General features: G+C 41.0%; 1 protein-coding gene, 1 long non-coding RNA gene and 1 other non-coding gene across 3 annotated transcripts; all 3 read right to left on the minus strand.

Moving 5' to 3' along the window:
• Positions 1–1,146: 1,146 nt before the first annotated feature.
• Positions 1,147–8,228, minus strand: c5h6orf47 (chromosome 5 C6orf47 homolog). Its single transcript, XM_035633198.2, has 3 exons — positions 7,352–8,228; positions 5,823–7,114; positions 1,147–3,743 (listed from the first exon to the last, which is right to left on the minus strand). Exon 2 carries the CDS (start codon positions 6,703–6,705, stop codon positions 5,830–5,832), a length of 876 nt encoding a protein of 291 aa, XP_035489091.1. The 5' UTR covers positions 6,706–7,114; positions 7,352–8,228; the 3' UTR covers positions 1,147–3,743; positions 5,823–5,829.
• A 1,833-nt stretch (positions 8,229–10,061) lies between these two features.
• On the minus strand, positions 10,062–13,860 carry LOC118310639. Its single transcript, XR_004793822.2, has 7 exons — positions 13,701–13,860; positions 13,427–13,516; positions 12,028–12,124; positions 11,797–11,834; positions 10,783–10,835; positions 10,345–10,398; positions 10,062–10,265 (listed from the first exon to the last, which is right to left on the minus strand). It is a non-coding gene; the product is annotated as an uncharacterized LOC118310639 (long non-coding RNA).
• Positions 11,689–11,757, minus strand: LOC118311787. Its single transcript, XR_004794072.1, has one exon. It is a non-coding gene; the product is annotated as a small nucleolar RNA SNORD52 (small nucleolar RNA).
• Positions 13,861–14,419: the final 559 nt, after the last annotated feature.

Genomic DNA, 14,419 nt, shown 5'->3' on the forward strand with positions numbered 1-14,419 from the left:
CCCTACATTAGTCTCTGCTGGTCTGCTTCATCCGGGTAGTTTCCCAGGTTTGTGCACATTGCCGTGATTTGACTGGGTCACTTCTCAATATCTGAATGAAATGCAAATGTTTAATTAAACAAGAAAAAAGTCAAGTTATTATGGGCCATCTGTCACGAGCCTTAGGTCAAGTCGTCTGTTGTGAAAGTCAAGTCAGTGTTAGTCAAGCAAGTTTCAAGTCCTCAACTTTGCAACTTGAGTCAGTTTTTAATATTCTTACAAAAATACAACAAACTGGCTTGAGTTGAAAGATTATAAGTAGCTCTGTTCTCCCATTTTGGGCTGATGTGAGGCTGGATTACCAGGCCGACAAAACAACAACAACAAGCTACAGCTAACACATAACTTGAATACAAGATAAGCTTTACAATATCAACTTCTTCACTGCTTTGGCTCAGTCACAGTTTCCATCAACCTTGTTTACAGAAGAGGCATGAAGCTGAAATGTAAAAACCTCAAATCTCTAAAAACCCAGTGTGCACCCCCCGCCCACAACTAGACACAGTTACCAGCAGTCAGACACATACAGAGGGAAGAAACAGATATTCTCTCTGGTGGTCATACTAAAGATCAATATAGATTTAATAACATCACTCCAAATCTATGCAAATGTTTGTCTGTGTCTCCTAAATGTGAAGTGCTTTGAGATCATGCATGTAGTGATTTGACCCTGTAAAAAATAATTAAATAGGCAAATGTTTGCTGCTGCCACCACATGGCTAAATAAATGATTGGTCTTCTCTGAATCCGAGTTCAGACAGATACTGTGCCTATACATATATAATCTTATACTAGCTTGTGTTTGATAATGTTACCACAAGTGAACTTGTTTTAGAAATACTGCACTCAGGGAAAACGTTGGGTTAAAGAGGCCTAGCAGCTCACACACATCCAGGGACCTTCAGAGAGTGATGATGGTTTGATTCTAAGAATTAATGTGATTTTTAATATTTCTGACAAATTAAAAAAATCTGTGAAGCAGTTGTTGAGGTTGAAGTTTTACGTGTGTGTACATGTGTCACATTAAGGACACTTTTGTACACACGTTATCATTATATGTTTTTTTCAGTTTCAAAGTATGTGTTACAAATCAAAACCAAGACAATCTAATAAAAGAGCGTCAATTTTATTTAGCCAGTGGGAGTGTTCGTGAGTTGAGATTACACTGTGGGCTGGTGAGGTCCTTCCTCTTTATTTCAGAAGCAGGACAGTTCATGTAGCTTGTTATCCTGATCTTGTCGAGTGTGCTGGCCCCTCATAGAAAACACCTTGAACTCTCTATAAGCAAACAATTAATAAAAGGTAACAAAGCGTAAAAGACACTGTGACATTTTATGTTCAAATGATGAATAGAAATTTGGTGCAATACAAAAAAGCATAATAAAGGTACACATTCTTTCTAAGATCGTCTGCAGCTGCTAATATTAAAACAAAAACCTTGCAATTTGTGTGCATGTATGACAGAAAACTACAGTGGGGTTATTTTCAGAATGACACTGCTGTCACGATGATGAAGACAATGTGCAAACTATATTTGAAAGATGAAACTGGAATTTGGACTCTACCCAATCCAAGCGGCAGATTGCTCACTGGCGTCTTAAAAGTAATCTATAAATTTAAGACTCTCAGCATTCTATTTTTAATGGTAACATTAATAACATTCTATAAAATTAAAGGTAAAAAAAGAGAATTTTCAATTTACTATCACATAAGATAAAGAAACTGAGAAGCTGCATCTAGAAAATGTTGAAAAACAAACTTTGTTTATTGTCAATAGTTGTCTATTATATTTTGTCAAAAGACTATTCCTTTTAGTTCAAAATTCAAGTTATATTTGCTGTTACATTTTCACTTTTAGGTTACACATCAAGGTTCACTTGATTTTCATTTTGATTTTAACTGAATGGATTTGTATTTTAGTTTTGTCATATACCGTGCTCACAAATGTGCAATCGTGTAAAATAATTTTATTCCAATATTGCCAGCCACAGACTGTAAGCACTCTTAGAACCCACAATTCTTTTCTCCGAGTGGCACATGCCACTGTGCAGTAAAACTACATTAGACTGATAGTCTCCACATATATGTGCCTTTAAATGAAAAGCATGAAAAAGAAATAAAAAACCATTACAATACATACCTGTGGAATAAGTTCCATTCCCAGCAATATTCCACACAATATCATTGCATAAGAAAATGACATAAGGCAAAATACACGTGTATACAGAGAACACATGAATGTGTGCTGCTGGTACACTGCTCCTAAAAAGTTTATTAGAGACATCTCAATGTGATGTGATCCATGTAGTGATAGAAACTAAATATAGATATACAATATAATTTGACACCAGGGAATTAACAAACCTCAATATCCAACCACATCTCATTAAATTACACTTGTCTCCAGATACACATTTTGTTTAGAAGACTCAAATTTTGAGGTCAATGCTGAGTAAAGAAGATCCCATGGATTCAATTCAGTATAATTGGCTGTGTGTGTGTGTGTGTGTGTGTGTGTGTGTGAGACAGAGAGATGTCCGGAGCTGCAGATAAGTAGTGGAGGTTAGTACTTCACATCAGACCTGAAGAGGAATGTGATGTGCTCACCGTGAACATGAAAGGGTTTCTACAGTTTGCAGTCCAGTCATGTACCATAGTTCAAAACTAAGTGATGAAACATAGTTAGACTGCTTTGCATTTTCCTACAGAGAACAGAGGATGATGGACAATGCATGTTTTAATACGTCACACTGGGTAACATGCCTGTTCCCTAAATGACTAAAGGCAGTGGGGAAAGACAAATCCAAATTCTCAGAACTGATGATCACTACAGACTGAGGGTTTAATGGAACAACTGAACAGAACCTCTGTTGACTGCAGAGGGCATTTCCTCCACAGGAAGTGAACAGCAGAGTAAACAGAGAGGACTTCGGGTCCCAGTCTGCGAGAGCAGTTCGCTGATCGGACCTTCAGGGGCACTGTGATACTCTGGTGGTACTAAGGGTTGCCTTAACCATTGAGCCTACAAGACTCCTCTGTCCTCAAATAGGTTTCTTTCAGTCCTTTAAAATGTTTGTTGTGTTTCTATCAATAGGGTAGTTTCTATGGGTTTGCACCTCTTTCTTCCTGGTGTTGAATCCAAACAAGTATCCTCACAAAGGCTGTTTGGTTGTTTGCACCAAAGGTCCAGAACCAGGCTACTGTCATCACAACATGATCCCCACAGCACAGCATGATGTCCAACTTTCTGAGTACTAGGAGTCCCTTATTTTAATGTAACATTAATTTCCTGAATTTTCATAGGCCCAATTATTTCTGACTTCCAGTATAGTGGTAGTGTACTTGTAAAGTTAATAATATTTGTATTGTCAACATTATGGGGATGACATTAATATCACGATGACAGGCATGTAGAAAATGCAGATCGAGTGTTGAATATAAAGTGACCATACGTACAACATCTGAGACTCTAAAATAATGTGCAATAAAGTCATTGGGTCACTGCAGAAGAAAATGCAGATCGATAGTGTTGAATATAAAGTGACCATGCGTACAACATCTGAGTCTCTAAATAATGTGCAATAAAGTCATTGGGTCACACTGCAGAAAAAAGTGGTGAGGTCCCACTGCTGCGAGATCCCAGTGCTGTGAGGTCCCACCCCTGGACGAAGTCGGACAAAGCTGATGGTGTGTCTTCTCAGCGCCTGTGGAAGAGACATAACTCTCTTAACAGTGGATCAAGTCTGACAGTGAGAAGGGTTGGTTTCACTTATTTGATGCAGTATGTGTAGAGTAATAATAACAATATAGTATAAAGTGAAAAACATGACATGTAATGTAATAGAGGTATAGTGTCGATGGAAACTCAACTGATGTAGAAGGATCTAAAAAATTATACATTGGTTTAAATGTAGAATTCAAACAAAAAGACAAGTTGATCAATATCTTGAATAAATCAATTAGAGAAACCCCACAAACCGTAGTCAACTTGTAACATTAATATGAATGAGGAATTCAAATTTATACAATTGCAGAAAAGATTGTTAAATGATAAATGTCGCAAGGTCATACAAAGGCATCGTGGAAAAAAAGCATGCTTTTGTGTACAAAACAGAACACTTTGTATAACCCAAACTTCCCAAACTGTCCAATTTTTACCCCCCCCCCCTTCTTTTTTTACACCTGAATCTTATTTGGAAAATGAAAATCCAATCACAAAACAGTCAGATTGTAAAAACCAGAGCGCAGATCATTCTATAGCACAATGGGTGAAGTAGTTTTGATTATGTACAAAGGTGTTGGCTCCTCTTAGACTCCAGTGATTTCAACTAAGGATGCACCGAATGTTCCATAACCGAAATTGTTGTTATTGCACTTTGAATAAGTGAAAAGACCGAATAATTTTTACTGAACAATGTTTTTAATTACGCGATCAAAAAGCTGCGAGCATGAAATGGGGTGCAACATGTCTGCAGTATGGAAGCATTGAAAATATCTGAGAATGACGCAAAAATATCTTCTGATCTGCGACATTCACCACAAACCAGTGGGTGTGAATCAAGAAACTTCTCTCTACTCGCCTCATGTGAGCAGCTCACAAGGAGATGAGCTGCAGCACTAACGTCTTTGAACCAAAGAGGCTGAAACGGACCACAGAGTGAAAATAACCATCAACACACGTTAGTCAGACAAACTCTGAACCTCGGTACTGCATCACGACTGTACTTGATCCACGGTGTAAAGATCTTTACTTGGTGGAGGGGGAAAAGCCACGAGCACGAGACATGATCCAGACTGAGTTGGATCTGATGAGATGCACAGCGCAGGAGACCGGGGCGAGAACAAAAGGGCCGTGCACCCACACTGACGTGTCCGAGTACTTTATTTTATAATAATATAATTTAATTTATATTGTGCTTTGCTGGTCTAATGTCTTCTGGAATGTATAAAAAAGGTTCAATGTTATACAAATATTTATAAATTGTAATTGATTTTTTTCCTTGAAAATAAAGACAAAAAAGTAAAAGGCACATTGAGGCTATTTAATTTATGCAGTGGGGGAAAATTTGGCAAAATAAATGAAAAAATAAAATGAAGTGTTCGGTTATGCGGCCAACAATTTTCATTTGGGTGCATCCCTAACATCAATCATATTTGATGATGCTGTAGAACATCAAATATGCTGTTGAAATATTCAACATTCTGTGTATGTATGCAAACCCACCAGGGTCACGGAGGGGGCCATTCAGTCATCCATATTCAAAATGTCTTACTTTTCAGGACCTCTGATTATACATTGCGGCATTGTGATTAGGTTGTCATTGTCCAATCAGATTTAGGTGTAAAAAAAATCATACTTGAAAACACTTGTTTTGTATACATGCACAGATCTGTACAGCACCTTTGTGTGACCTCACCATTTTGTACACATACACCTTGATCCTCAAGCAGATTTATTTTACAGCTTAGAACTTCACTGGTTGTCTATCCCAGGTTCAGTTGGGATTGGCTCTGCCTCCATCTGACCCTCAGCAGACGGGCAGTATAGCTAGTGGTTGGATGTGAACATCATAAACTCAAAATATGAGTGACCTTAATTTAAGCCCATAGGCCTGAAGCCCATGACTGTGGGATCATCCAGCCTTATGTGCGTTCATTATGGTTTGAGAGGTTTTATTATTATTTCATTTCACTTTGACTCGTCTTAGAAAATCAAACAATATTCCAGTTTAGTGTCTTTTACCAGGTGGTGAACATCACATCAGAGGAGTGAAAGGGCTTACCGTAAGATTAACTTGTCTTCACCTTGTCTTCTTTATGTTTCCTAACATCTGTCATGTCATCAGTCTCTTTTTCCAACTCGTCCTTTTCCTCCTTGTCTTCGTCCAAGCCTATTATCACACTCTGTCGCACACTGACAGAGATCACCACTGCCTGTATGATGCCGTATATCAAGGCAAACTGGGGGAGATACTCCTGGATCAACCAGAGTAACCCTGCCATTCCAACTGTGGAGACAAAAAACATGGCCATACCATGAAGCCACAGCCTCAGTGCTCCCTGGACCCCCAGCACCTCCAGGATCAGCTTGGCAGGGGGGGACACAGTCCACAGGAAGCCAACGACAAACAGGTCAAACAAGTGGCGGATGAAGTTGAAACAGATGTCATGGTGCTCTGGGAGGATTTCCACCTTCCAGCTGTGAGCAAAGAGCCGAAAAGGAGACATGAGCTGAGAGGAAGGAGGTGTGGGAGATGGAGGTGGTGTTCTGTAGTCAGAGGAGTCCCCATCAACAGCATGGTCTAACGCATCGTGTTTCCTTCGTCTCAGTGTGCTTGGTACTGTCTTTCTTGGCCACAAAATGTAAGAAGTTGGGAGATATTTATTCCACCATCTAGGTACTTGTTCGGAATCTACCACAGTCTCCCGCTTCCCTGTGCAAAGATCTTCAATTTCCAAAGGCTGAACCCTCTCCTGCGCCTCCCAGTACTCCTCTACTGGAGTGCTTTGGTCACTGTGGCGTCTCCACCCTCCCCAGAACCAAGACGTCCACCCCCTGTGGCCAGGCCCTTGGCCCTCGGCGGTAACCACTGTGGTATTCTCTGACGCTGCACTTCTGCCCCATGAGCACACCCACCCCAGAGCTCTGCCCAACACCGCGGTCATCGTCTCTCACGGAGCCCCTTGGAGTTGTGTAGAACCCTTCTTGTGTCCGTCTGCTGCACAGCATGCATGTACTGCCAGTGCAGCTGTGAGGAGTTATACTTGTTCAAAAGGTTTCAGGCCACGGACACACCTGAGGGTGTGTGAGCAGTTCCACTGACAGAAGGGTTGACCCCCTCCCCACCTTTACATTACTCACAATGACCTTAATGACATTACAGCCTTTGTAGTCAAGTGTGTCTTTACATGTCCTTGGTTTGACCTGGCAACATTCGAAGCTGTTAATAACTCAACATTACAGAAATGTTCAAACAGCAGTTAGCACTGGCTAGCTACAAGTGTAACGGGTTATATTGGCCCGATACTTCAGCTCAACGAGTGTCTCCCGAAACAATCCGCCCGCTCCTCAAACCTGCAAACACAAGAAAACATCTTCAGTTGTTCAAAGGGTCACCACGTTCTACGTGAACACAGCGAGTTAGCTTTGGTTTCCGCACGTCTCCTCAGTTTCTGAGCCAACTACTTTGACTGGGAAACTCCACTGCTCAGCAGCTGACGTCACATGGTTAAGAGTTTGCTAAATGAATTGAAAACATTTCCCGAGTTTTGTAAAGTACGGAAGTTAACCGGACAATGTTTAAATACTTACCCTCGGCGACGTTAGCTATTGGTTGCCTGCCAGACCGTAGCTAGCTTCCTTGTTAGCATCAAATAACGCGACTGGCAGAACAAGTTTCTCCGCCTCAGGGTGCTGCTGTGAACACAGCTGTTCGTCATCAGCGTCTGAGGAGAACTATAGTCTGCTCCCACCCTATGGCTCCCACCGAAATACCGTTACCGTGAACGACACAGCGATCCGCTGAAAACAAGCCTCCCGGATGAAGACAATCGACTACCGGTTTGGTCTCAGCCTTCAAAATAAACTTGTACTGGAATTTACTTTTTTTCCTAACTCAACACAATTACTTGTACTGTACTTGTATGGCGGGTATACTTATGGCTATAGGCGTGGCTACTTTTAATTCATGCAGACCATACGCCGTTTAAATTTTCTACTATTTTGACATAGTACAAGTAATCTGTACAGACTTTGATTTTGGAGGGGAACGTGGTTGCATTGCCTTATTTGACAGTTGGCGGAGCCAGGACATTTTCAGTGGGGTGGCCAGGGAGGGGCCAGTTATCATTTTTGGGTGGCAAGCATGTGTCTCACCAGGAGATGCAGAGCTTTTTAAGACACCTACAGCAAAAATCTCAACATTATTACGAGCTGCACTATAAATTAATTCTCTCTGTGTATCATCAGGAATACAAAACACGGACGCATAATACGAAGTGTAATGTTTTTTTTCATCAAGGTCTGATCACAATATGGATTTATCGTGAAATTCTAACAATATGTATAACATACAGTACTATTGTTACATAACAATGAAACCCTGATGACTTATGTGTAAGCAGTGACAATGTTTCTTCTAGTCTGTCCATAAACATCTATCAAACATAAACATCATCAGTATTAAACAGATACAATATAAATTTGTGGACAACATCAATGGAAATAGCAACAGAAGAGTACAACACACAATGCAGGAGTGACAAATTTACCTGGGGATCCACTGGGGCCACTCCTCAGGTAGGACTCTTCTCTCCTGCTCTCTGTTTCCGATGTTTCAGAAACATCTAAAATATTTTTTAAATTATTATAAGGTGCATAGGTAATTTTCCAAAAGGTTTTATACTGCTTAAAGTATAAAGTATACCCTGACTCCTGGAACAACTTACAGCAACATAACATGAATACCACCATATCCTTTAACCAATTTAAACATACTATCTTAAATCTGCCAAACTCTACCTGTAACTTTTTTAATTAGGCTATATTGTACTTTCACCAATTTCATTTTAATTCCAGACCTTCTACATCTGTCTAAATGTTAAAATTGTTTTTTTTCTCTTAACCAGTTGTTGTGTATTTGATGTTATTGAAAATAGATAGTCATGGGTGGGATAGTCACAGTTACTAGAAGACAATAACAACATCCATTATGATATCATACCTTACTGTTTTGGGTTTGTTTGCCTAGACTTCCGAGTTGGAGGGTCAGGTATGTAGCAGGCATTCGTGTGTGCTTGCTTTTCTTTATAGCTTCATGTCCTTGCGCCGTTAAATTCAAAGACAGGATGTGTGCGCGCGGCTAAAGGGTCCGACCGTGTACTAGCGGTGCAAGTAAGGTTCCACAGCCGTCAAAACTATTGACGGCTGTGATGTGGTGCTTGAGGTGGCCAATGGGGTGGCCGAGAATCTTCGGGGGGTGGCCCCGCCTGGCTATTTTTCTCATAGCAAACGAATCCCACGAACTTACCAAAACCAACATTGAGCCAACAAACCATTAGTGTATCCAAAGGATATCATAAATAAAATTGAAAAAATTTATTGACCATTTCTAAAGATTTATGTCGGAGGGAAGAATGAAGGGGCTTGGGGCTGAGCGCCACAGACAGGTCAGGAAGTACTGAGTTGGACTAGCTTTGGGTTTAAATTGGGTTTATTTTCATTAACAAAAATATAGAATATCACCAGCATTCGCCTTTACTACTATGTGAAATGACAGAGCACAGCCCGGTGCAGGTGGGCTCCAGCCAAAATGCAGGGTCGTCCAGGCAACACTTCTGTCTGCGCACCTGCAGTCAAAGCAGGTCACTGTCTGACCTTGTGTTTATGATGCAAACTGTTACTGTTCCTGTTACGCGAATGTTGTTGTTCAACTGAGTTCTGTAGCGTCAGCAGCGAACCACAGGAAGTAACCTAATGGGATACCTATTAGCAGCTAGTGACACTAGTCTGACAATTTGTCTAGATATCCATAAAATCTGGTTGATAGTCCATTCAATATCCCAGCTTCTTTATGCACCATAATCCCTTCCAGAGGTCAGAGACAGACACCGGACAACTGAAGCGTCACAGAACAGGATTATAAAAGCACACATGGTGAGCAGTCATCAACAGGTCATATTCATATCCATCCATCATCTATACTGCTTTATCCTTGAAAGGTGGAGGGTGGCTTGACTTTGGGCAAGAGGGTCTGACAGTGTGCCAACCATTCACACCTATGGGTCATAGAGTCTCCAATTAATTTAAACCAATTTGCAGGTTTTTAGACTGGGATTTTGCCAGAGAACCTCCAGATCATAATCTGCAACATGGCAGTGACATAGACACATGCAGACACTACGGTTGTGAGTCCATGCATTTTTTACCGTAAAGCTTAAAACTGCCATTTGAAAAACATCAGCTTCTCAAGAATCATTTAATCAATCGGCCATCACTGAGAATTAAAGGAATAAGGCTTTCAGTCTCTTAGACATTTTTATTGGAAATTTCATTAAAGACATCTGCATGTCAACAGTTCAACAGGACCTGCGACACCCTACTGAGAGCTTGTTTTCAGAAGCTCACTCATTTAGCTGAATGATCCGACTGTTCTGGATGCCTTCATATCCTGGATGACTTGATATTGACCAGTGTTGAAGCTGGTTACAGTCCCCACTCGCAGTACCTGCGGAGACATTAAATCTTAGTTAACAAGTATTAAAGTCACAAACTTGAGCCCCTCAACACGGTACATTACTACTAACCTGGTCCAGTAACTGTGTGGCTGGCTGTAGGAGCTCGACCTGCCACAGTCATTCCTATGAAGATAGAAACCAGTCATTTTACCAGTGTTTTTTTGGTTCCACACATTTTTCATCAGAAGCTCCAGTCTGAGTGTCTCAGTGCGCTGCGAGTAAACTTCAGTTGAGATCAGTAGAACCAAATAACTGAATCATCATAGACCAAACTCAGACCCATGATATACAGGATAAGAATCGTGCTCTGCCCCAGTTTGACGGTCTTCATTTATCAAGATGTTTGGGTCATTTGAATAATACTTGCACTTTATTACTTTAGCCTAGCAAGTACACAAAGCCTGTCCAGAAAGACAATTTCAATCATCGCTTCAAGAATGCCCAACTCATCCCGAAAAATGTATCCCATCCTAATGAAGCTTTCCTTCTACAGTAGTTCGTACTTACAGCTGCAGCCTGTCACTCCAACTCATTTCCATCAGGGTGCAGACATGGACGATCTACAAGACAAACAACAACAACAAAAAACAAACAATTAACTACATGTCGCAAAAGAAAAAAAAGGGCCATTTCAGGGACAACACCAGACTGTTTGGCCATATTAGCTCAATCATTGCAATTATACAGAGCTTTTAAAACTATCAATTAATAATATGTAGTGTAGAAGTAACAATGCTACGACATAACGTCGCTATGAAAACTATTCTGTAGGTCCAGTTAACTGGAGAATTAGGGTTAGTAGTAGTAGAAGTAGTTTTGTACTGTCTTGAACAGCTTGATCTGATGTAGATTGTCCATTGTGGGGCGTGGAAGAGCAGCAGTTTCCCCCATTTCACACGTTACACTTTATCCTGTTTGCTACTAGAGACAAGAGCAAACTAAACACTGAAGGATTAACTTCCACTGTACTGAGGTGTGAACTGAATCAGATGTCTTCTGTAACCAAATCTAACATTTGGTCTGCATATGAAGTAATACTAAGGGCCAAACCTTTGAGTTGGGTAATCCTTTAAGTCTGACTAACGGTAACAGTTACACAGAAGTGATGCAGTAAACTTAGACCACCCATCTTTAAAATAATGTCACTACACAATAATGCAGCTTTAACTAGAAGGGCGCTCAGAGCCCTTATCGCCGCCATGGCTGACAACCCTCCTCGCCATGTAGAGAGATAAAATCCTGATCAGGCCATTGAAAACCTCTTTAACGGAGGTAATATAGGCAGGAATATAGTACTGAATAAGGTTAAGTTTCATGGTGGTGCGCAATAAAAATGGATTAAAAATATCTAGCAGTGATGAAATCTACATGATGTGCAATAAATTGGTTAGGTGGACCTCTGGTGTGGTTTTGTGGTCAGTGCACTGTGAAAACATCTTCAGGATTTTCTCAGAGACTCTAGTCTATGTAATCATCATTCCACAAAAAAGCAAAGGAGATGCTTTCAGATCCCACACTTACCTCAAAGCGTCTCAATCTGGTCACCCCAGTGTGAACACCTGGAGAGAACAAAGAACAGTTTGAGAAGTGGTTCTGATCTCTGCATTTTATAAAGAAGCAGTAATATACATGCTCAGTGCACTGTGAAAGAGCTTCATGGTTCAATCAGAGACTCTAGTCTTGTGTGTCATCATAATAGCATATTGGTTATCACTGCATACCATTCAAATGGCATCCCACAATGACACTCACCATCAGCACGTGGCTGCAGACTTCACTCCTCCCTCAATATTAAATTCAGTCAGGGGAACGACCCTGAGGAGCTGCTGCTGCATCCATCGTTGTGATCCTGAAACAGCAGAGTGAGACATTTCCATCAACCAGTCAAGTTTTTATATGCAGTGATAAATAGTTTAATATTTGGGTCATGAATATTTGCATTTATACAATCGTCTGCATATTTTTTGGTTTAAAAAGGGCACAAACTGGAAATAAAACCTCTGCTCATCGGGAAGATAAATAATCACTTCCATTCTATACACAAACCTATTCCTATGATGTATTGAGATCGCTCACTTATGTCACACTAGTCATTAACTTTGTCTCCAGAGCCGCAGGAGGCATATCTGACATTACCATAACCTATAATCAGCATCGTATCACCCTGACTTCCACTGGATGCGGAATGGCGACGGAGCCGATACGTGTCAATTAAAGTCAATGTGTGTATTTCCACTGACTCCGCACGGCTCCGTCACAGCTCCGACGCTCCGCAGCCCTCCGGAGCAGATACGCGGGGCTTCACGCTGCAATTCAGCACAACAGGTCGTGCGGGACAGGAAGTCGGGCACAGAAACAAAAATAAAACATACTTTAATTGTCAAAATAAAATACACCGTGCTCACGGCGGATCATATTTCCCTGCGCTACACCTTGAAAACGTCATAATGGGCGGAGACAGCCCTGAAGTCAACAGGTCAGAGGTTTTCAGCGACCAGTTCACCCCGTTGACAACATGGACGAGGAGATGCTGATTATTCAAGTCCAAAATCACCAAATCAATTATGATGGAAATAACTTGTTGGTTTGTGATTCTCTTTATAGAAACTACACCCTGTTATATCGCGCGATCACACGTGAATCCGCGAGATATCGTGGGTCCTCGTGACGTCATGGCCGCACCGCAGCGCACCACTGTGGCGGAGGCGGTGGGGATAGGCGGACGGCGAAACACGCAACCGACACGCTGCGCCGCCGCTTCGCATCCAGTGGAAATCCAGGGTCACTATTATTAATAGGTGCTGCTATCATTGCTGCAGTTACTAACACATTTATAAGTTTTATAACAAACAGTTCAACAGTGCTTAAACACGTTGCACAATTGTTTCTGGTCTCTCTCGCCCTACATTGATTTTACATAGGAGATCCTTTTACGAGTTTTGTACTCTGGTGGTCTTTTACTTTATGAACGTGCGTATCATGTGAACAAATCGAGATTTTCGTATTAATATTTAAATTGTATTAATTTCAACATAAATGCTTTATGCTTCTCGTTCTGTTTTAAATGATACTAGTCGATACTACCCAGCAGCTTCAGTTCCATCCCTTGTTCCAAACTTTCTCTGACCCCTTTGTTCTAGTGAGCACTTACTTCATCCGGCTCTCCACGTGGTGCAGCAACAGCCGGTCGGACCGTCGGTCCTCACCTTGGCAGATTCAACGAGGAGGTTCATTTTGTGGTCTAGTTGGGAACAGAGGTCGCATGTTAGGCCAGGCTCCTGATCCTACACCACAGCGCCTCACCACACCACGTGCTGAGCACAGAGGAGCTGCGCACAGAGGAGGCGCTGCAGACACTGAAGCTCGCTCCAACGCACTAAGCCTGAGAAGCCATTTACAAAGAGATGATATTCCATGACACTTACCTTCACTGTTATCTGAACGGATATTTTAAAACCCGACGACTCCTCACGTCCAGACAGCTGAGATGGCGCCGCCCGAAAGACTGAGCAACAAGCCACCCAGGATTTATATACCAGGTCCTTCACAGCGCCGTCTGCCTTAGGTGTCCGGAATTCTGCCTGTTTCTGACGTTCACGGAAACCCACAGTGCAAATTATACTCTAGATAAACTTCCACGGATTATAAATATTTTTTCAGAAAGGTTAAGTAAAATAACAAATTGAATACACACATTCACATTAATGACAGTAACGATGTACATTAATGTATGGCAACATTTCTTTTAAGGCATTTAATTAAATTGTGTTTATCTAAGATAATTTGGATACAACAGGGGCTATCTTTGTTATTAGTGATTAATGTGACTTTAAAAATGTAACATAGATAAAATGATCTTAATTGTGCCTGTCTATGACGTTGCCAATAAAGCGACAACACATGCCGTGTTACTACTCTTTATATATAGTATATGAGTAAGAAGTAGTAATTAGAACACTTGCGTGCATGATACTCAGCATTAACTCTAAATAAGAATAAAGTTATACATTGTCTTTCAAAAACTAATTGACACAATTACAGCTGAAATTTAGAAAAATATAACAATATCGTATTTCTTATAATTAGAACATGCTCACGACGGGCACCACAGTGGCATTGATAGAACTACAAGTACCACCCATCG

This window comes from Scophthalmus maximus, chromosome 5 (assembly GCF_022379125.1).
Source record: "Scophthalmus maximus strain ysfricsl-2021 chromosome 5, ASM2237912v1, whole genome shotgun sequence".
Classification (NCBI taxonomy): Eukaryota; Metazoa; Chordata; class Actinopteri; order Pleuronectiformes; family Scophthalmidae; genus Scophthalmus; species Scophthalmus maximus.